Here is a 22,972-nt window from a genome sequence, read left to right as displayed (position 1 = left end):
CCCCCCCAATTAATTAAGAAAGAATTATAGGGAGGATTAGGAGGGAAATTTGAAAAGGATGGCTGTTTTGGGATATAGAGGATTATTGTATGCTTTAAGTAGGGGAATTTCCCAGGGTTAGGATTATTTGGTATTTTGCTGAATTTGTGAGAGTTCTTAGGTTGTACTTGGGCTCTAGCCGCCATCTAGAGATTGAGAGAGCCAGATCCTCCTCTACAATTGGGGATCCATTGTATCTCGTGTCTTTCTCCTATTTCATCAATTAAAACAATTTTTCTTTCATTATATCTCTTAATTCTTCTTGGAGATTGTATTTGGAGTGTTGTAATTTAATTCAACAAAAGGGAAATGGATTTCTGCATCCACTTCCTAACACATATCTTCTCTCTCACACGTGCGCACACACATGAAAGTGGTCTGTATGTAAATATGAAGATTTTGGTTTTATATTTGTAAATACATAAGAATTTCATGATGTGTATGTAAATCCTCCAATTTTCTATATTTTCCTTGAAAAAACTTAGTCCAAAAATAATGTTTATTTTCCAGTTTCAGTTTATCATCAGTATTTTAGACCCAAGCAATTTCTATTTAATTTCTTGCAACCATCTAGAAATCGTCAAGATCTATGAATCTGTAAACACCACTTGACACTTTCATCCTTCTTTTTTTATGTTCTATTGGCATAGTTAAATTATTCTATCTTATTTTTGGCCTAGTCTGATTACGGTTGACTGGCATACTTTCCAGCAGTTTCAGCACACCAGTTATTTAGTAAGATTTTTTGTACCTTTATGAGCATTTAGAAACGGAGAATCTGTTGAACGAATGAGCCTTCTAGAGTTGGAAGAAGGGAAGAAGTGGCTTAATGATACATTTCATATTATTCGGTGAGTTATATTGAAATATTTTATGTTGTAGTTTGGATTACAGAACCGCTTCATAAATCTCTCTCGCTTTTGGTTATTCTCGCTGAGTTTTTTGGTTGATAGAGCAGGTGTGATGATGATTCCATTCCATCTATTAATTGGGTCCTTATGCTAGCTAAAGCTGCAGTTTTAAGACATGGGGTGCGTGGACTTGTCATTGACCCGTATAATGAGCTGGATCACCAACGTTTTTTTAATCAGTGAGGATTCTACTTCTATGTGTTCTTATCTTGGCTATGTGCTGCCCTTTGATTTTGTTCCTGCATAATTTTCCAGGCTTCCTCCTGGTTTTGTTTTCTGTAGTAGTTTTTCTTCCAGATTCTAGTATTTTTAGTTTAATAAAAAGCTGAATTTGGATTTTTGTTTATATTTTGATGATTTTAGTGAATTTCTATCAGGACAGAAACAGAGTATGTTAGTCGCATGCTTACTATGATCAAGAGATTTGCCCATCACCATTCTTGTCATGTCTGGTTTGTAGCTCATCCAAGACAGGTATGTCAATGATCATCAACTTTGTGGGTTATTCTATTTTATTGATTTTTACTATATTAATTAACAGCTGCAAAACTGGGGAGGCAATCCGCCAAATCTGTATGATATTAGTGGGAGTGCACATTTTATAAATAAATGTGACAATGGCATTGTTATTCATCGTGCTCGAGATGAAAATGGACCCCTTAATCGTGTGTGGGTATGTATTGTTTCATTGTAGATTAAACAGAATCTTTGATATATTAATCTATCTTTTGCTATTCTTTCCTAATGTAGGTATCTATAAGGAAGGTACGAAACAAAGTTATTGGGCGCGTTGGGGATGCTCAATTGTCATATGATCGGTAAGGAATTTGATGATTACTGAAATTCTCCATATCCTAGGAAAACTGCTAATGCATAAAAAAAACACACAATTTCTAATTACCTCTTTATTTCTTTCTCTCTCATCAAACAAAGTTTCAAGTACCTTTTTAGGGCTCTATTCATTTTAATTTTCTTGGACTTTGCTGTGCTATTTATGTCTTGTGTAGAATGTTTATACTAGAAACTAATTTCATTAGTGAATCAGCTGTGATGTTGGCCTCATGGATTGACTCCTCAGCTCTAATATATTCTTGAGAAGTTTGCAATTGGCCGCCTAGGCCCCTTCTGTTTCTAGTCTACATTCTGGTTCATTTGTGCATGCTCTTATAACTTGTTAACTCATCTGGGATGACTTTCTTGTCACAATTGGATAGCCATTTAGTTATATTAGATGAAATTGCCCTTATTCTCTTTTCTTCTCATTTGATATGACCTTGGAAGATTGTAATGATAAATGAGATTAAGGAGGAAGAGAAGAGATTATCACAACAAATAAGGAGCATTCAAAGAGGAGATGTTTATAACATTATAACTTTATAAGGACTCAATTGACAACTTAATTACTTATTAAATAGTGTATTATCTATTATAAACCTATGATTACTAACACCCACTACACTAGTTGATCCTAACATTACTAACCCTTTCAAAATTTACCTTGCCCTTTAGGTCAAAACACATAATAAATCAGGATAAAGCCACATAAGAAACTCAAGTAGAATCTTGAAGTCATAGCATCTAGGTGCAAATGTTGGTTAAATTGCAGGAGATGGGAGATTGTTGAGCCACACTTTCTTCCAATAAACTATGTATGACCACGGCGCTGAAAATCATTCCTCCACCAGTTCAATTTGTTCGTGCAAATTTTGGAGTGATTAGGGTCAGCTTGAGCAAGATAGGATTATTTTCAAAAATTGCAAGTAGTAGATATTGCACAGGTGGAGCAAGAGAGGAGGTTTTGATGTCAATTTGAATCAAACAATGAGCTTGAATAGGTGTTTGGATTGCCAATTTCATCAAGCAAGGAACTTGAGTTAGTTGTTTGATTGTGGATTGGACCGTTGGACTAGTAGAGGATGCGTTAATGACATACTGAATCATATAAGGAGCTTGAGAAGGTGCTTTCCATTTTTTCATGATATAAATGCATAGCAAGGCTTCCGCCATTCATCAACAACAATAATGACAACATCAAGCCTTAATCCCACTACGTGGAGTCGCCTACATGAATCATTTTTCTCCTTTGTGTCATGTTAATAGTCAAATTCACATTTAAATCTAATAAAAAGGTCATTTATAATATTTTCTAACAAGGTTTTTTTAGGTCTACCTCTACATTTCTTAACATTGGTCAAATCTAATACATCTACTCTCCTAACCGGGTCATCTGAAGGCTGATGTTTATATGGCCAAACCATCTAAGGCGACTCTCTCTGATCTTATTTGCCACTATTGCTACTCCAATATTTTTTACGTATATACTCATTTCATCATATTTTATCTCTAAGAGTAGAGCCACTCATCCACCTGAGCATCCTCATCTCTGCAAAACTTAACTTAAATTTATGCTTCTCTTTTAATGGCCAATATTTTGCACCATAAATTATTCTTCCGCCATTCATCGTCAGATTAACATGAGGCGCGTTCTGACTTGAATGTAAGTAATGTGGTTGACTTTTGGAGGCTTGTTTTGGACAATTTAGGGTGTGGGAGTTGAGTGTTGTTTGGATTTGGGTTCGAGCCTAGTCTGTCGTCCATTAATGTTGATTATAGTTTCTGAGCTTTCATGGAATAATTTGTCATAGCGAATTTTTTGTAACTTAGGCAGGTTTATGTCGAGCTCCCCCTGGTAGGGATTAAGTTAATGGGTTTGTGATTCTATTAAATGATGCTAGACACACATGTTGGTGGAACCTGAGAATTATGTTGTGAGTTGGCTTAGTGAGGCTTATTCTAAGTACGAATTATATTTTAGGCTCATCAAAATTTATGCTCGTGGCATCAACTTATTTGGCTGAATCTTATTTTTGGGTATTTTTTTTGTTGGTAAAATAATGAAGATTTTATTATTATATAAAGGGAGTTTGAAGTTGTAAAAAATAATCGTGTATTGCTTAAAATTGTTTGTTAGGGTTTGTTATTCTTTCTAGTCTTCTCCTACATTAAGAGGGAGAATGATGCAGGACTACTTAGATGCTATGGTTATGATTTCATTTGAGCATTGCACAACTATTAAATTAGAATAATTTCAGAACAAAACTAAAAGCAATCTTCAAACGACGATTAAGACAAATGAAGCGATCAATTGCGTAGGCGAAATCACATGCTCCGAGTTTGAACTATCAAGATAATTGAGAAAATAAAAACAATACTGAATAGTAGCTTTCAAATTAAATCCCTAATCTAACAAGGAGTCGTAGGATGCATAGAAGCTTACACTCAATTTCTACGAAAGACTAGGCGTAGCAAGAGCACTTGGAGTAGGCTTTAGCGATTACAATCTAACCAAATGAGAACTTGGATTTAAAAGACTTTTAATGCAAGTGAAAGAAAAGAAACCTTTGTTCAAGGAGACGTGTAGATCCTCCACGATAGCAACTACTCTTGACGAATATCCAAGGTCGACGAACTAAGATGTTCTCTTCATCGTGGGGCTGAAGAAGTAGCCAAAATCCTTCCAAAATCTGAATAGATTTTCAGACTTTCTGGCCCAAAATCTGAGAGAAAATCTCAGATTTCTCTAAGGAGGAGAGGAAAGCCAAATGAAAAAAGACGTATGCAGGAAAATCAAGAGGGGGCTTAGTGAAGGGGGAGAGATTTTAGGAGGAAGAGGGGAAACGGTAAGGGTTTGGGCGGCAGCAAATAGGTGGTGCCAGGAACATTCTTTCCAAAATAAAGAGTGGAAATAGGAAAGAAATAAATAGGTTAGAGTCTTTGGAAAAATCGGCTAAGAGGCAGAAGTAATTTGAATTTATTCCCAAACGTATTTATGTGGTAATTAAGGAATAAATCCCAACTTGCCCACACATGGGGGCTGACGGCAATTAGAATCCAAGGATGAGGTGGAGGGCAATTAATTAGGATGACTATTTTGGATGTAGGAGTTATGAAAGTTTAATGCTTCATCCAATTTAAATTTTAAATTCAATAGGATGAATTAAGAAACTTTCCTAAATAAAGAAGCTAAATTAGGAAAGAATTTGAATTCAAATTTCAATGAATTTTGAATTTCAAAATTATCCTAAAGTAGTCCTCATCCCAACTTGGAAACTCTAAGGGAAAGAGAGATGGAGTATAGCCGGCGGCTATGTAACTATGGTCGGCGGCTGTGGGGGTAGGGGTTCGGTCAAGGTGATGCCGTGGGGATTTGGGGAGGAGGATGAGGGATCGGGTGAGGTGGAGGAAACCGACGGTTAGGGGTTTGGAGGGAAAGAGATAGGAGAAGAAAATAAAGGGGATACGAGAAGGAACCACGAACCCGACTTATCTAAGTTGGTGGGTATTGTGCCATCTCCTTCCTCTTCTAGGAAGCTCTCTCCATTAGAACTCACAAGCTCTCACAAATTCTTTCAAGAGAAAAATATCATAAGCAATCCTTCATTATCTCAAAATAAAACAAAGGGGCTTTTAAATAACCTCATACAACAAGACTCTAAATGACATGACACAAATGCCCTTAGGCTTACACATGACCACTCACATACAAAGGGGTACCAAGGGAAATAAATAAACACACATAAGCAAATAATAAAATGCATAAAATAAAATACATCGACTCAAAAATATAACGACTCGATCGTGGTCGTAGATTGGCGGCCACGTCGCTGGTAAACTTTCCATGATGATTTGATGTCCCCATCAGAGAACAAAAATTTTTGGGAGAAATTCTCTCATTGTAAAAGCACGTGGACTGATTAATTTGATTTGGTTACTTTTTTCTTTCTATATTTTTTCTTTTTATTTGTTATTATTTTGCGTTAGTGATCAAATTTATCCAAATTAGATACCATTTTGTTGAATTAAGTATATGTTTTCGTAATTCTAAATTCCTAAGCGTTATTTTTTTGGAAGGCTTTAAAATTACTGTCTACATTAGATTTCTCTATGTTTCTGGCTTCATCTAAGTAGTAAATAATTGTCCAAACTTGTAGTTCTAACTGAACTCTGCTAATTTGTGTTATCTTGCATGGTTTCGTGCATTTCATTGTGGACCTGCATTTTCAAATCCTCAAGTTTAAGACGTCCTGCATCATTTATACTTCCAAATTAAGTTTTTGATCTGTCGCACATATTGAGAATAAAGATACAGTGATAATAAAAAAATACCATTAGCATTAAAGAGACCAAATGATGCAGGAATATATCAGTTATACTATTTTTGTTTTATGTAGAAAAAAGTAATTAGCAAGAAGTTACTTAAGACAACAGTCACAACACCTAGTTACATTAGATTTCTCTATGTTTCTGGCTTCATCGAAGTAGTAAATAATTGTCCAAACTAGAAGTTCCAACGGAATCTGTGAATTTGTGTTATCTTGCATAGTTTCGTGCATTTCATTGTGGACCTGCATGAAAAAATGCTCAAGTCTAAGATGTCCTACATCATTTATACTTCCAAATTAAGTTTTTGATCTGTCGCACATATTTACATAATTACATTCGAGAATAAAGATACAGTGATTATAATAAATTACCATTATCATTAGAAAGACCAAATGATGCCGGAATATATCAAGTCAAAAGTAATTAGCAAAAAGTTTCGTTAGACAACACCTAGTTACAGTGATCTGGTTAAAACACTACACACATGCAGATATGTTAATATCATGGCTTGGCGAGATTAACAGTTCTAAAAGACTAAAATGAATATGTTAGAAGGAAACTAATAATAACGTTAACATTAAAGGCAACAAAATCAACAGAAAAGTTGAAGTCTTTCATTTTTCAAATAAACCATTAACCTAAACATTATGAATCATTTGGCCAAGCGGGGGTGATCTTCCCAATAGTCATGCCACATTGCTATCCGGGCTAGTAGGCATGGCCATAGCCACTTCTCTTTCATGCACATTTTGTTTGGAAGTGTGTAGCTTGGAGGCGGTATGTATCATGCCCGAGGTGGACTATTATCCCAAGCATAAGGTCTTTGCCCATCCAAGCAGAATTTCTAGATTGAAAAACCTATCCAAACTGACAAATCCATGAACTTTGTATTCCTTCAGCATTTTTCCTTATTTTTGAAGTCATGCCTCCTCTGGGCACCCTGGAAATCTTGTTTGACTCTCCTGGCTCTCTCCTCCACAGAATAATTAGTGATCTTTAAAAGAAATAACTGCTCTTTGTTCTCATCTCTGTCTTGATAAAAATCTGACACTTTTCTTTTCCTTTATAGATTTGCTGTGGCGTATAGCTTGATAGTGTCATAAACTCTACCCTTTATTGCATCATGGATCTATCTTTTTTGCACTAACTTCATAAATTTGAAACTTAGTGACTCGTAAACATATATTGTATTTGCCTTCTCATTTCCGCAAAATTCCATTAAATTTGTACACTGGTTGGGTCTTCAAACTCATTTTGATGTTGCCCTCTTCACCACCTATTTGCTTTTTCATCCAATGCAAAATAGCAAGCGATACCTTCCTCTCATCGGGACAAAACACGCCATTTAATATCTTCTTAATATGAATGAGGCAATGTTCTATTTCAATCGTTACTTCAACTCCTCAAAATAATGCTGGTTGCATATCCTAGAATAACTTCAAGTATTTGTCCATTGAGATGATATTGTTTTTTCCACTAGGTTGGGATTTTGAATTTTGGATCATTTACGGCACTGCTATCATCATTTGAATGAGAGCATTACTATTAATATTAACATTTGGTGGTATTCCATCGCCCTATATATTTTCACGTCTTACTTCATCTTAATCTTTGTTATCTAGGGCTTGAGATATATAAAATAATATTACAATATTATTTAATTAGAATTAAAATAATGTTATCAACCTGCATAAATTTTATTAATCCTCTTAATGGCTGTTTCATTATGATTAGTACTATTTAATCTAACCTTGTTGTTGATACCACTTTTGTCACGGTCAGACTCATAAACTTGGATTACTAAGGTAGAAACATATGGTCAATGAAAATTTAAGCACCGCTACTTAAATAAAAAATTTAAAAGAAATATTCAAAAACACATATCTAAGTTACAATAATATACAATGATATAAAAGAACTTTGAAAATAACATGCATGCTTAGTATTATATTATTCAAATAGATGAATCAATATCAAAATCAATATAATTGTTTTTGAAGCATTCATTAGTTCAATAATAAAATGAATTAGCAGGTGACCATATCATACAATATCTTTTCTGTTTCATTGTTACAAAATACATCCATCATAACATTAGCTGTACCATTGACTGGTTCTTTAATAACAATATTTTTTTCCAGAGTTGTGAAGTTGCAATTATTTTATGTGCTGGTATATTAGCATCCCTAGTTAGTTTTTTATGGGGGGATGAACTCCATCAACCATCATGAACATGCAAACATTTTTTTGGTAATTTATTTTATTTGTATTTTCTATATCATTTATTATCTTTTCAAAATGACAATATGAGACGAGATAAATAATTAAAGCCTCACAAGAAGATTATATCATCATTTCACATTATCAATCCTTTCTATTGTAGGGATGATCTAAATGAACTTATAACAATGGTATATTTAATCTATATGAATTTATTCATTTAATTTTGAAGAAATAGTACCGTTACACTTTTAATTTTGAAATTTGAATACTCACTTCAACTATTGGTTGCCTGATGGAACTTAACTTGTAATTTTCGGAATCCAGTAAAAATAGCCCAAAAACAGTAGGAAAAGTGGAGATTTCTTGAAGGAAAACACTCACAAACACTTTGTTAACTTAAATATCAAAAGACTTACAAGTTTTCACGGATACAATGCTCTCAATTCGAGAAGAGCTTTCTCCCAAACTCTAGACTAGAAAAGAGGAAAACTAATCACCCAAACAAAAGATGTCATAAAACAAACCCTAACTCCTTTTTATACTCCCATAATAATACCCATAATATCATAACTATCCTTATGACAAACACATTACTCTCCCTCATGCATTTGTTGGGCCCGTTGGGCCCAACTTCCTTCTCCATGTCCTTCGGCCAACCGCCCAAGTGGGCGGTTTCTCCCTTCATCTTCTGCAGCCAACCGCCCAAGTAGTGGGCGGTTTCTTCTTTGGTAAACAGTAACCGGCCCAGTTTGGGCCGGTGTTGCTCTGGGATGGACCGGCTGGTCCGGTCCATCAGAAAATATGAAGATTTTTGTTTTATATTTGTAAATACATAAGAATTTCATGATGTGCATGTTAAATCCTCCATTTTTCTATATTTTTCCTTGAAAAAACTTAGTCCAAAAATAATGTTTATTTTCCAGTTTCAGTTTATCATCAGTATTTTAGAACCAAGCAATTTCTATTTAATTTCTTGCAACCATCTAGAAATCGTCAAGATCTATGAATATGTAAACACCACTTGACACTGTCATCCTCCTTTGTTTATGTTCTATTGGCATAGTTAAATTATTCTATCTTTTTTTTGGCCTAGTCTGATTAGCGGTTGACTGGCATACTTTCCAGCAGTTTCAGCACACCAGTTATTTAGTAAGCTTTTTTGTACCTTTGTGAGCATTTAGAAACGGAGAATCTGTTGAACGAATGAGCCTTCTAGAATTGGAAAAAGGGAAGAAGTGGCTTAATGATACATTTCATATTATTCGGTGAGTTATATTGAAATATTTTATGTAGTATTTCGGATTACAGAACCGCTTCATAAATCTCACTTGCTTTTTGTTATTCTCGCTGAGTTTTTTGGTTGATAGAGCAGGTGTGATGATGATTCCATTCCATCTATTAATTGGGTCCTTATGCTAGCCAAAGCTGCAGTTTTAAGACATGGGGTGCGTGGACTTGTCATTGACCCGTATAATGAGCTGGATCACCAACGTTTTTTTAATCAGTGAGGATTCTACTTCTATGTGTTCTTATCTTGGCTATGTGCTGCCCTTTGATTTTGTTCTTGTATAATTTTCCAGGCTTCCTCCTGGTTTTGTTTGCTGGAGTAGTTTTTCTTCCAGATTCTAGTATTTCTAGTTTAATAAAAAGCTGAATTGGGATTTTCTTTTATATTTTGATGATTTCATTGAATTTCTATCAGGACAGAAACAGAGTATGTTAGTCGCATGCTTACTATGATCAAGAGATTTGCCCATCACCATTCTTGTCATGTCTGGTTTGTAGCTCATCCAAGACAGGTATGTCAATGATCATCAACTTTGTGGGTTATTCTATTTCATTGATTTTTACTATATTAATTAACAGCTACAAAACTGGGGAGGCAATCCGCCAAATCTGTATGATATTAGTGGGAGTGCACATTTCATAAATAAATGTGACAATGGCATAGTCATTCATCGTGCTCGAGATGAAAATGGATCCCTTAATCGTGTGTGGGTATGTATTGTTTCATTGTAGATTAAACAGAATCTTTGATATATCAATCTATCTTTTGCTATTCTTTCCTAATGTAGGTATCTATAAGGAAGGTACGAAACAAAGTTATTGGGCGCGTTGGGGATGCTCAATTGTCATATGATCGGTAAGGAATTTGATAGTTATTGAAATTTTTCCATATCCTAGTAAAACTGCTAATGCATAAAAAAAAAAAAAAAAACACACAATTTCTAATTGCCTCTTTATTTCCATCTCTCCCATCAAACAAAGTTTCAAGTACCTTTTTAAGGCTCTATTCATTTTAATTTTCTTGGACTTCGCTGTGCTATTTATGTCTTGTGTAGAATGTTTATACTAGAAACTAATTTCAAGTGAATCAGCTGTGATGTTGGCCTCATGGATTGACTCCTCAGCTCTAATATATTCTTGAGAATTTTGCAATTGGCCGCCTAGTCCCCTTCTGTTTCTAGTCTACATTCTGGTTCATTTGTGCATGCTCTTATAACTTGTTAACTCATCTGGGATGACTTTCTTGTCACAATTGGATATCCATTTAGTTATATTAGATGAAATTGCCCGTATTCTCTTTTCTCCTCATCGGATATGACCTTGGAAGATTGTAATGATAAATGATGATTTCAAGTTCGCGAATAATCCATAAACTAGGAGATTGACGAAGAGGAGAGATTATCACAACAAATAAGGAGCATTCAAAAGAGGAGATGCTTATAACATCATAAGGACTCAATCGACACCTTAATTACTTATTAAATAGTGTAATACCTATTATAAACCTATGATCACTAACACCCACTACGCTAGTTGATCCTAACATTACTAACCGTTTCAAAATTGTCCTTGCCCTTTAGGTCAAAACACATAATAAAACAGGATAAAGCCACATAAGAAACCCATGTAGAATCTTGAAGTCATAGCATCTAGGTGCAAATATTGGTTAAATTGCAGTAGATGGGCGATTGTTGAGCCACGCTTTCTTCCAATAAACTATATATGACCATGGCGCTGAAAATCATTCTTTGTTCTTGTAAATTTTGGAGTGATTAGAGTCAGCTTGAGCAAGATAGGATTATTTTCAAAAATTGCAAGTAGTAGATATTGCACAAGTGGAGTGGGAGAGGAGGTTTTGATGTCAATTTGAATCAAACAATGAGCTTGAATAGGTGTTTGGATTGCCAATTTTATCAAGCAAGGAACTTGAGTTGGTTCTTTAATTGTGGATTGGACCATTGGACTAGTAGAGGATGTGTTAATGACTGATTGAATTTCATAAGAGCTTGAGCAGGTGCTTGCCCTATCTTAATGATATAAATGCATAGCAAGGCTTCCGCCATTCATCAACAACAACAATGAAAACATCAAGCCTTAATCCCACTATGCGGAGTCGCCAACATAAATTATTTTTCTCCCTTGTGTCATGTTAATAGTCAAATTCTCATTTAAATATAATAAAAATGTCATTTATAATACTTTAATTATAACTAGGTTTTTTTAGGTCTACCTCTACATTTCTTAATATAGGTCAAATCTAATACATCTACTCTCCTAAACGGGTCATCGGAAGGCTGACGTTTTATATGGCCAAACCATCTAAGGTGTCTCTCTCTGATCTTATCTTCTACTAGAGCTACTCCAATCTTTTTACGAATATACTCATTTCATCATATTTTATCTTAAAGAGTAGAGCCACTCATCCACCTGAGCATCATCATCTCTGCAACACTTAACTTAATTTTATGCTTCTCTTTTAATGGCCAACATTCTGCACCATAAAACATTTTTCCGCCATTCATCGTCAGATTAACATGCCACGCATTATGGCTTGAATGTAAGTAATGTGATTGACTTTTGGAGGCTTGTTTTGGACAATTTAGGGTGTGGGAGTTAGAGTGTTGTTCGGATTTGGCTTCAAGCCAAATCTGTCATCTGTTATTATATCAGGTCTATTGTTTTTGATTTATGTAGAAAAAAGTAATTAGCAAAAAGTTACGTAAGACAACTTTTGGAGGCTTGTAATGATCTGGTTAAAACACTATGCACATGCAGATATGTTAATATCATGGCTTGGAGAGATTAACAGTTCTAAAAGACTATAATGAATATGTTAGAAGGAAACTAATAATAACGTTAACATTAAAGGCAACAAATCAACAGAAAAGTTGAAGTCTTTAATTTTTCAAATAAATCATTAGCCTGAACATTATGAATCATTTGGCCAAGCGGGGGTGATCTTCCCAATAGTCATGCCACATTGCTATTAGGCTAGTAGGCATGGCCATAGCCACTTCTCTTTCATGCACATTTTGTTTGGAAGTGTGTAGCTTGGAGGCGGTATGTGTCATGCCCGAGGTGGACTATTACCCCAAGCATAAGGTCTTTGCCCATCCAAGCAGAATTTCTAGATTGAAAAACCTATACAAACTGACAAATCCATGAACTTTGTATTCCTTCAGCATTTTTCCTTTTTTTGAAGTCATGCCTCCTCTGGGCACCCTGGAAATCTTGTTTGACTCTCCTGGCTATATAATAATTAGCAATCTTTAAAAGAGCTAAAGGTTGTTTGTTCTCATCTCTGTCTTGATAAAAATCTGACACTTTTCCATTATAGATTTTCTGTGGCGTATACCTTGATAGCGTCGTAACTTCTACGTTGTATTGCATCATGGATCTATCTTTTTGCACTAACTTCATAAATTTGAAACTTAGTGACTTCGTAAACATATATTGTATTTGCCTTCTCGTAGAAAGAGGCACAAACCATTTCCTAAAAGTTTCCGCAAATTCTCATTAAATTTGTACACTGGTTGGGTCTTCAAACTCATTTTGATGTTGCCCTCTTCACCACCTATTTGCTTCTTCATCCAATGCGAAATAGCAAGCGATACCTTCCTTTCATCGGGACAAAACACGCCATTTAATATATCTTCTTAATATGAATGAGCCAATTTTCTATTTCAATCGGTACTTCAACTCAAATTATGCTGGTTGCATATCCTAGAATAACTTCAAGTAATTGTCCATTGAGATGATATTATTTTTTCCACTAGGTTGGAACTTTGAATTTTGGATCATTTAGGGCACTGCTATCATCATTTGAATGAGAGCATTACTATTAATATTAACATTTGGTGGTATTCTTTTCATGCCTTACTTCATCTTTGTTATCTAGGGCTTGAGATATATAAAATAATGTTACAATATTATTTAATTAGAATTAAACTAATGTTATCAACCTGAATAAATTTTATAAATCCTCTTAATGGCTATTTCATTATGATTAGTATTATTTAATCTAACCTTGTTCTTGATATCACTTTTGTCACGATCAAACTCATAAGCTTGGATTACTAAGTAGAAACGTATGGCGGATGAAAATTTAAGCACCACTACTTAAATAATAAATTTAAAAGAAATATTCGAAAACATCATCTCTTAGTTACAATAATATAAAAGAACTTTGAAAATAACATGCATGCTTAGTCAAATAGATGAATCAATATCAAATATTTTAATATTATATATTACTAAAAGATAACAATATAATTGTTTTTGAAGCATTTCATTAGTTCAATAATAAAATGAATTAGAAGATGACCATATCATACAATATCTTTTCTGCGTCATTGTTACAAAATACATCCATCATAACACCGCCATGCAGCTGTACCATTGACTGGTTCTTTAATAACAATATTTTTTTCCAGAGTTGTGAAGTTGCAATTATTTCATGTGCTCGTATATTAGCATCCCTAGTTAGTTTTTAATGGGGGGGATGAACTCCATCAACCATCATGAACATGCAAACATTTTTTTGGTAATTTATTTTATTTGTATTTTCTATATCATTTACTATCTTTTCAAAATGACAATATGAGACGAGATAAATAATTGAAGCCTCACAAGAAGATTATATCATTCATTTCACATTATCAATCCTTTCTATTGTAGGGATAATCATAAATGAACTTATAATAATGGTATATTGAATCTATATGAATTGATTCATTTAATTTTGAAGAAATAGTACCGTTACACTTATAATTTTGAAATATGAATACTCAATTCAACTATTGGTTGCCTTGCCTCCTTAATACTTAAACTCCACCTTCTTTGGTTGATTACCTATAGAAGCATACATATGAGATTTTCACGGTAATTAATCTTATTTAAACTTTTCGCATATTCCTCTTTACTGTAGCTCGATCCCATTACTTGTTAGTACTTTTCAGATTATTTGATTAATTTTTACTTTTATGTAGGTACATAACCCTACTCAAAGTTTGCAATTCATTTATCTAATTCACACATAGCTGATTTGTTTTTTTTAAAAATAAATTAGCTTTTACATCATGTTTCTCTTACAATCGGCCTGGTTCATTTGAATCAACATCGCCGGTCTGTTTTTTTTTTTTTAATAAACCATCTTCTATATCATGTTTCTCTCCCAATATGCTTTTTTGTAGCACTCTACAATTTCAAGCTTCAAATCGATTTCTATGAAACTTGCGGCCCATTTGGGACGTCTTTCTTATTGCTTTTTAAAACAACTTTCAATTTTTGTTCCCAAAAGTTACTTTAAGCAGTAAAAAAGCTGTCCCAAATAAAACCTTAATCTATTTAACATAGCGTGGATTTTAAACTCACTATGATTATTTATTTATTTATGACATCTATACTGAACCTAATGTGATCATATATGGCTTTTCTGCAGGATCACTGGTTTGTTCCATGACATTGATAATTCTTCCAATTTTCTTTGCAAATAACCAGCTTGATAGAAGTATTCATTATCTCTGAAACTTCTATGTGCACTATCCACCAAACCAAAATACCGTTTTGTCCGATTTTGACTGTCCGACTTCAGAGTTAATGCCGATGTATGTAATTTTTCTTATATTGAGTAGCAATCCTTTTAGAGCAGAGGTTTCGGACGTTCAAATTCTGACAAAATAGCAGTTCTCCTTGACAAATGGCAGTTGTGTAGGATATTGTTTTTCTTACTTCCCAAATCTATAGCTCTGTAAAATTTTGTAGTAGTTGACAACTTTCAACTGAAGATATTTGGGCACAGAAATAGTATTCTGTATGAGTCAGTTGTTCAATTCTAATGATGTTTACTTTCATAGAAATCCATATTATAACATGGGGCTTCAACTTAACAGATTTAGGAAAAAGTATTATGTGCGGACACCTGATGCTGTTCGGAGATGAATCAGGATGCGTCATGTTAATTTTTTGCTGTGTATCAGGTGTGGCGCATTCAGATTTGCCTCCGAATGATCTGGTGTCCGCACAGAATAATTTCTCCAGATTTAGACTTTGTTTGGGACGACTTTCTTATTGTTTCTTAAAACAGATTTTTAGTATAAAAATTGTATTTTTTATACTAGATAGCTTCTTTAAGAAGTTATAAGAAGGGCAAATTATTGGGTCAGGTGACCGGAGCCAAAAGATAAGTTCGGACAGCCAATAAAAATTTGCCGCGTCACCTTGCGCTTTAGTTGCGCTTTTTGACTTGCGCTTTAGTTGCGCTTTGGTTGCGCTTTAGTTGCGCTTTGGTTGCGCTTTAGTTGCGCTTTGGTTGCGCTTTAGTTGCGCTTTAGTTGCGCTTTGGTTGCGCTTTGGTTGCGCTTTAGTTGCGCTTTGGTTGCGCTTTGGTTGCGCTTTAGTTGCGCTTTGGTTGCGCTTTAGTTGCGCTTTAGTTGCTTTTTTTGCTGTGTATCGGGTGCGTGGCACATTCAGATTTGCCTCCGAACGATTTGGTGTACACACAAAATAATTTCTCCGGATTTAGACTTTGTTTGGGACGGCTTTCTTATTGTTTTTTAAAACAGATTTCTAGTATAAAAATTAAATTTTTTTATATTAGATAGTTGCTTTAAGAAGCAGTAAGAAAGCTGTCTTAAACGAAGATTTAGACTTTGTTTGACATAGCTTTTTTATTGTTTTGCTTTTGAGATTGTAGTCATAATTTTTATTTAACTATTATTTTTTGTAAAGATCACTGCAATATAATGATTTGTCTCTTTGAATGTTTCTTGCATGTTTAGTAAAACTCAATACAGTCTTTTTGCATGTAGCTTTCAAAGCTCATCTCATTTACCCAACCAATAATAATAATTGATTTTGGGCATTTACAATTTTTAGCCTAAAAATCATAAATATATTCCATTCAATCTAGCTTAGGCTTTATTTTGGATAATTTTATTTTTATTTTCAGCTTTTTAGTATAATGAGTTTTTAAATTAATTTTATTTTATTAAAAAATTGTTTTAAAAAAGAGTAAGAAAATTTTAACAAATGAAGTCTTAATTTATCTAATGAGTTATGAAACAGTCCCATTAATATCTAAAACATTTGATTATCTTATTTTTGTTATACAAATATTATTTGATGTCAGTTAAGACTTTATTTGGGACTGTTTTTTAAAATAATTTTTTTTGAAATAAAATTAAAAATTTTATATTAAAAGGATTCTTTATTATTAAGAAAGCCGTGCTGCAAATTGTGTTACGGACATTTTTGTATTTGCTTGCAAATGGACAAATTGCGCCGTGCTAATATATTTTTTTACTATTTATTAATTTCTTTAATAAAAATGTGGACATTAACAATTTTAATTGTCAATTTTGACATTAAAACATTGGCATAGACTTTTTAAGAGATATTGATGGGTGAATTAATTTAACATCTTTGTTCCTATAATTTTTTTTAAAATATTTTGTGAATTAATTAAAATAAAATTCACAGTCTTTCTTTTCTAAAAATTAGAGAAAAAAAAGAAAATAAATGTGAAGAACCATAAAATACAAATATAGATTTCCTTTGAACAGCTCCAAATGTAAAGATAGCGTGAGCGATTGAATCCAGCCAATCGGAATATTAATTTTTTTTTCAATTAATGCACTAAATAAAATATAATTGAGTTAAATATTTGATTTCTAAAGTGATAATTTTATATTTAACCTAAATAAAAAAATTACCAAAATTTAAAAATATTTCTATTTTGTATTGTAAAAAATTTGATATGAATTGACCCACAAATTCTTCATAATCATATTCCTCTTACATATAATATATAATAAGAACTCATATGCTTCTTTATTGCAATGATCACAAGTTTTGAATCAGAAGAGTAGAGGAATGCTTTGTTCATATCTGAACAAGTTGCCTGGATCAACCTCACTCTTCACTTGTGCCAGTCTCCTGAAGTTTCCTTTAAAGTACTTTTCACCCCAAACACTAGCCTTCACATAGCTTGTGTTCCCTTCTCCATTAACTCCCAGATCCAAATCTCTGTAATTCAGATAAGCACCTCTTGGATTTCTTGAAACATAAGCAGTCATAAACTCATAGAACTTCCTTATCCATTTCAAATTCTTCTGTGTTGTTTCTATCCCCTCTTCAGTCCATTGAGTAATATACTGGACATCATACAAGCTTCCCTTTCTGTGAGGAAATGGTGTCTCAGTTTCAGAGACTTCAGCTACCATTCCACCTAAAGGATCGATAATCAGCATAAACCATAGATTCCCTTTGAGGAGAAATCTGAAGATCTCATTCCATTCTTCCTCAGTTATTGGCTTTGTTAGAAGATCAGACTTGTTCTTGAATGATGTAGAGTTTGACCATGGCTTTCTGTTGAGCAGAACATTCAGAGGAGAATCTGAAGAGTAACCAGCAAAGTTCAAAACTGATTCAATCCAGCTCATTTCAGTACAGTCTGTTTCCTTCAATTCCAGCTCTGGAAAGCTTTGCTTTAAGATTGAAACAAGTTCTTCTTTTTGACCAAGGAACAAGGAGCTGAAAGTAGCTTGAATTGTCTTATTTGGGCTGTTTTCATTCACTGGCTGTAAGATTGATTGCAGAAACAATCTTTTATCGAGGTTGTAAGCTATGTTTTGAAACTTGCTGACTAGCTTTGTTGCACCTTCTTCCAGTGTTTTTGAAATGGTGAAGATTGTGACCTGTTTGATAAATTTAATTATTAAATGATGTAAGACTAAGGCTTCGTTTGGGATGGCTTTCTTACTGTTTTTTAGTAAAAAAATTAAACTTATTTCTAGAAAGCTAAGAGTCCATCTCAACAACACAATTGAAAAAACAAAAGGAACGATCAAAATAGTATTCAAAGAGAAAATTTAGACTTGGTCAAGAAATTATTTGCATCTCACCTTAGGTGGAACTTGAACAAGTTTTATCTTATAAGACAATATGACTCCAAAGCTAGCTCCTCCTCCACCTCTCAAAGCCCAGAAAAGATCTTCACCCATGGCTTCTCTATCAAGAACTTCACCCTTTGCATTCACAATTCTAGCATCAATGATATTATCAATAGCAATACCATAAGCTCTCATAATAGTGCTCAATCCTCCACCACTGAAATGACCTCCAACTCCCACAGTAGGACAGGAGCCAGCAGGAAATCCAACAACTCTACTCTTCATAGCAATGGCATAATAAACTTCACCTAAAATAGCACCAGCCTGTACCCAAGCTGTGCTCACTGATGAATCAATTGTTATCGAGTTGAGCTTTTGGAGGTCGATGATTACGAAGAAATCGCTCATGGTTGACGCGTATGAGAGGCCTTCATAGTCATGGCCGCCGCTGCGAATTCTTAAGAGGATGTTGAGGGTGTTTGAGCATGAAATAGAGGATTGGATGTGGGATTCTTGAGTTGGGGTGAGGATGAGGAGAGGTTTGGGAGAGTTGGTTAGAGTCCTAAGGTTTTGGATGGAGGAGAAGAGAAGGTTTGTGTAGTTTTTGTTGGTTGGGGTGAAGATGAGATTGGAGGGGAAGGAGGAGTTGAGACATTGAAGGAAGGATTGTTGGGCTGAAGTGAAGGTGTTTGGGTTGAGGGAATGGGTAGGGAAGGGTGAGAGGAAGAGGAAGAGGACGAAGAGGAGGGAGAGGAGAGGAGGCATGGAAAGTGAGAGGGGAGAGTTCATTTTTTTTCTTCTTTTGTGAACTGATTTGCTATGGCTCTGAGGTGTTGGGGATATTTTTCCTTTATAGAGTTTTTTGAGAAGAAGAGTTTAAGATGTTGAAGGCTGAGTATATTGCTATTAAAACTGTGGAATCTTCTATTGTTTTACTTGCAAGTATGCATTGATAAAAAAATATGAACTCTTCAAATATGATTCAGATTGAGTAATTATTAGTGTAAAAAATAAAAAACAATGCCATCATAGTGTTGGACTCTTCAATTGGCAAAAATTATGAACATTTTTTATTGATGAACAAAAGATTGCAGAGTTTATTAGTTTTTGAAATTTCTAGTTTTAAGGTGTAGACATTTAAGCTGTTGATTTTCATTTGGACCCTATATATATATATATATATATATATATATATGTATGATGGAATATTTAAAAGATAAATATATAATTTTTGTCTAATTTTATATTGTGAAAAATTGTAGGAGTGCGGAATAATTTATAATTCCAAATGATGAAGGCATGATCCATTTATGCAAAATCAGACCCTACTGAATGAATAATTAGATATATATATTTGATTATTTAAATTAAATAAAATTTTATTGTGGCATTACATCAAATTTAGGGTTCGTTTGGGGCCTCCGTAGAGTTTTGTAAACATTGCTATAAAGTTATTGTGCGGAAAGTAGCTTTTCTGAAAGCTACGGTAAAAAGCAGCTTCATAGCATAAAAATTTCTTGAAAGTAGGAAAAAAGAGTAGTCAAATAGAAACTATGGTTGCGATCAAAAACATAAATTAATAAGAAAGCTATCTCAAATATAGCCTTAACCAGCATTCAATCACTAAAATTGAGTGCTTGCATTCAGATAAAGTCAGTTCAATCAAAATTAGAAAAATAATAAAATTGCAAGCTTATTTTGAATATGATCCAAATATGATTCATATTATGATTTGAAGATCTTAAGCCTTAATTATGCCTTTTAAAGTGTTTGCTAATTAGATTAGCTGTTTTTCCTTGAGGAGATCTTCTTACACATGTTCTGTTGTTTCATGCTATCTTCATTTTTAATCAATTTCTATATAGTTTTCATTAAAATTTTAGAAAAATTTCTTCCCTACTGTTCTTATGCAGATCATTACTTAATTATACATCCAATTTACTGTTAATTTTGTTTAGGGCCTTTAGCTTGGAATTAATCCAATCTTAAGCTTAATTAATGATCTCTGTTTTAATTGCTACATGTATTAATAATGAAGAAGAAGTGAGGAGTGGAGTAAGTGAGACTGTTTCAGCTTCTTGATTTGCAAGGAAATATAATAAATAACTTCTGCTGAAGAAATAATATAGAAGAGATCTAATCAGTGATTTCGATCTTATAATTTTTTAAAAAAAGTCAATTTTGGATTTGTTTGAACTGAAGGAAAGCAAAGGAAATAAATCAACATACAGATAAATTTTTTTGTTATGTTATATTATCTAACTCCATTTGTTCTATTAATTTTAGAAGCACTAAAATAAATAAAATTCGTATGTAAATAAGAATGAAGTGCAATAAAAAAAAAAGGGGGAGTGCAAGAATTATAAGAGACACGAGAAATTTTATGTGAAAATTTAGAAAAGAGAAAAACTAAGAAGCCCCGACTAAGTTAAAATGATTCAACTAGTACTTATCATCGTTTATAAATAATGATATTCCTCAAGTGAAGGATTAATTATTCTGTATGGATGTCGAATGTCGTTCGGAGGCCAACCAGAATACGCCACATCATCCCTACACTATGTACCGTGGCTCGTTATCGCTGACGTGGATGCACCTGATTCTGCTCCGGACGTAAAGCTGCATTCGGTCTCTACACAGAATGAATTCTCCAAGAGAAGACACCTATTCAATGTAGTAAATATAAAATGTATCAAACATATTATATGGTTGAAGTTGAAAGAACTTGGAAGAACTTTGTGGCATGAGAGTTGTCTTCAAGATATCATAGACTTATATTGGTAGTATTATAAAATCGTTTATTGACATTGTTAATGATGGTGGGTGTTGAAGTCAATAAAAAGGCTGAACATGAAATCACTATTTTTTGAATAGAGATTTCGAGCTCGCTCGTACAGCCCTGTTGATGCGAAGGAATTCCTCCCGCGAGGCTCACATTCGAAGCCCCTAACCTTTCAAAAAAAAAAGAAAGAGATTTCTTGGTAAGAGATTGAAGGTTGCAGGTGCTGACAAATGGTAGGACTCTTACTCTTTTTTTTTCAAGTAAGAAATATTTATCTTTGTTTTTCTTACAAGGCTTATACTTTCCACAGTGATGAGGTCCTTAGACAACTATGTCTTCTTCAATTTTCTTTCGGGAGGCTAATCTTCTGTTTCCACTGAAGCATAATATAAAAGGCAGTATGCATAACTTTCAAAATTTTTGATCTTAAGAAGTTAACATTTAAAAATAAAAGTTAAATATCGAAAAATATACAGGGAATTCATACTTTTTTCTTCTATATTTATTACAAGGTATCAATATTTACTATTGAAAATGTTCGTGCTGTGTGAAATTTGATTGTGTCGATCAATCATGTTATATCATTGCCTCAAATCTCAATTTCATTTGTCAAGCTCGCCGGGGGGTCCTCCCCCTACTTGGGTTCGGGGGCTTTGACGTTGAACATTTTTTTATCGTACAATCATACAACATTGTGTTGATGTATACTCGAGCGCTACAATACTGTACAAATGTTACATTCGGAGATAGAAAGCAAAGCGTAGTGATGCTTAAGACTAGGCGCTATGGCTCTGTGAGTCGGGTTTTGCAATTTTCATTTTTGTTTTTCATATTTAACTTGAAGGGCTTAGTCTCTGTAGGGGTTTTATGTGCATCTCTTTGTCAGCTTTATTAGATAACAGTGCAAGAGTAAAGAGAGACAAGGAGAGAGTGAGAGAAGAGAGATATATACAATTTCTCCTAATTTTTAATGTAAATTGCTTGGTATAGTGTGGCTCTATGATTTTTATTTTTTATTTTTATGATTTGAAGTTTTTCCTTATTAAATATTGGTGTTCTTTTCCACTGCATTTTTAATTTCTTCTCTTGTTTCGCTACGTGGTTTTACTTCTCCAACAGAAAATTAATTTGCGACATAATTCAAATTGTGGAGAGCAAATACATGAAGGAAAAAGAAAACTAACAAAACTTGCAGAATTTGTCTGCTTTGTGTCTTTTCCACTAAAGTTTTCACTATAATGAAGATGAGTTATTTTGAAGGGTTTGTAATTAATCCAATCTTAAGCTTAATCAAGGAAGAAACTTTCAAATAAATTTTATTTAATGTTATATTATCTAACACCATTTTTTCTATTAATTTGAGAAGCCCTAAAATAAATTTCTAATGAAAAAAAAATACAAATAATATCATTATTTTTATTGATCAAAATCTCATTTCAATGAAATTAAATAATCATTATGAATATGCAATCATTTATCTCATTTTTCAATGTTTTTTACTCTCATTCAATAAAATTATTGGCATGGTGGCATCTGAACAATCTTAGTGATTGTAAGTTGCTTACTGTGATATTCTCCATTCTCTTAGATACCTAAATTTATATACACATATATCTATATGTGTGTTGCGTGCCGTAATATTTACAGTGGTAAAGAGATAGAGTTTTTTGTATTAA

At 33.6% G+C, this 22,972-nt stretch overlaps 2 protein-coding genes across 5 annotated transcripts in view; one reads left to right on the top strand and one right to left on the bottom strand.

The window, feature by feature from the left end:
• Positions 1–15,477, top strand: part of LOC110095717 (twinkle homolog protein, chloroplastic/mitochondrial-like) — a 34,545-nt gene extending 19,068 nt beyond the window's left edge. For 2 of the 4 annotated variants that reach the window (XM_020821364.2, XM_020821363.2), the window contains exons 16-21: positions 9,518–9,601; positions 9,709–9,840; positions 10,039–10,135; positions 10,203–10,334; positions 10,412–10,479; positions 15,064–15,477. In XM_020821364.2, the coding sequence (XP_020677023.1) occupies positions 9,518–9,601; positions 9,709–9,840; positions 10,039–10,135; positions 10,203–10,334; positions 10,412–10,479; positions 15,064–15,118 (568 nt within the window). In that variant the 3' untranslated portion in view covers positions 15,119–15,477. Of the gene's footprint in view, positions 1–806; positions 891–997; positions 1,130–1,332; positions 1,428–9,517; positions 9,602–9,708; positions 9,841–10,038; positions 10,136–10,202; positions 10,335–10,411; positions 10,480–15,063 lie in introns of those variants that run through there. The other 2 variants (XR_003702006.1, XM_028698502.1) reach the window with 2 other exon arrangements.
• Positions 15,478–17,479: 2,002 nt separating this feature from the next.
• On the bottom strand, positions 17,480–19,279 carry LOC110095719 (berberine bridge enzyme-like 26). The gene is made up of 2 exons (XM_020821369.2): positions 18,527–19,279; positions 17,480–18,319 (listed from the first exon to the last, which is right to left on the bottom strand). Exons 1-2 carry the CDS (start codon positions 19,277–19,279, stop codon positions 17,480–17,482), a joined length of 1,593 nt encoding a protein of 530 aa, XP_020677028.1.
• Between the last annotated feature and the right edge of the window lie 3,693 nt (positions 19,280–22,972).

This window comes from Dendrobium catenatum, unplaced genomic scaffold (genome assembly GCF_001605985.2).
Source record: "Dendrobium catenatum unplaced genomic scaffold, ASM160598v2 fragScaff_scaffold_1093, whole genome shotgun sequence".
Classification (NCBI taxonomy): domain Eukaryota; kingdom Viridiplantae; phylum Streptophyta; class Magnoliopsida; order Asparagales; family Orchidaceae; genus Dendrobium; species Dendrobium catenatum.
This window is presented reverse-complemented; position numbering and strand designations above follow the sequence as displayed.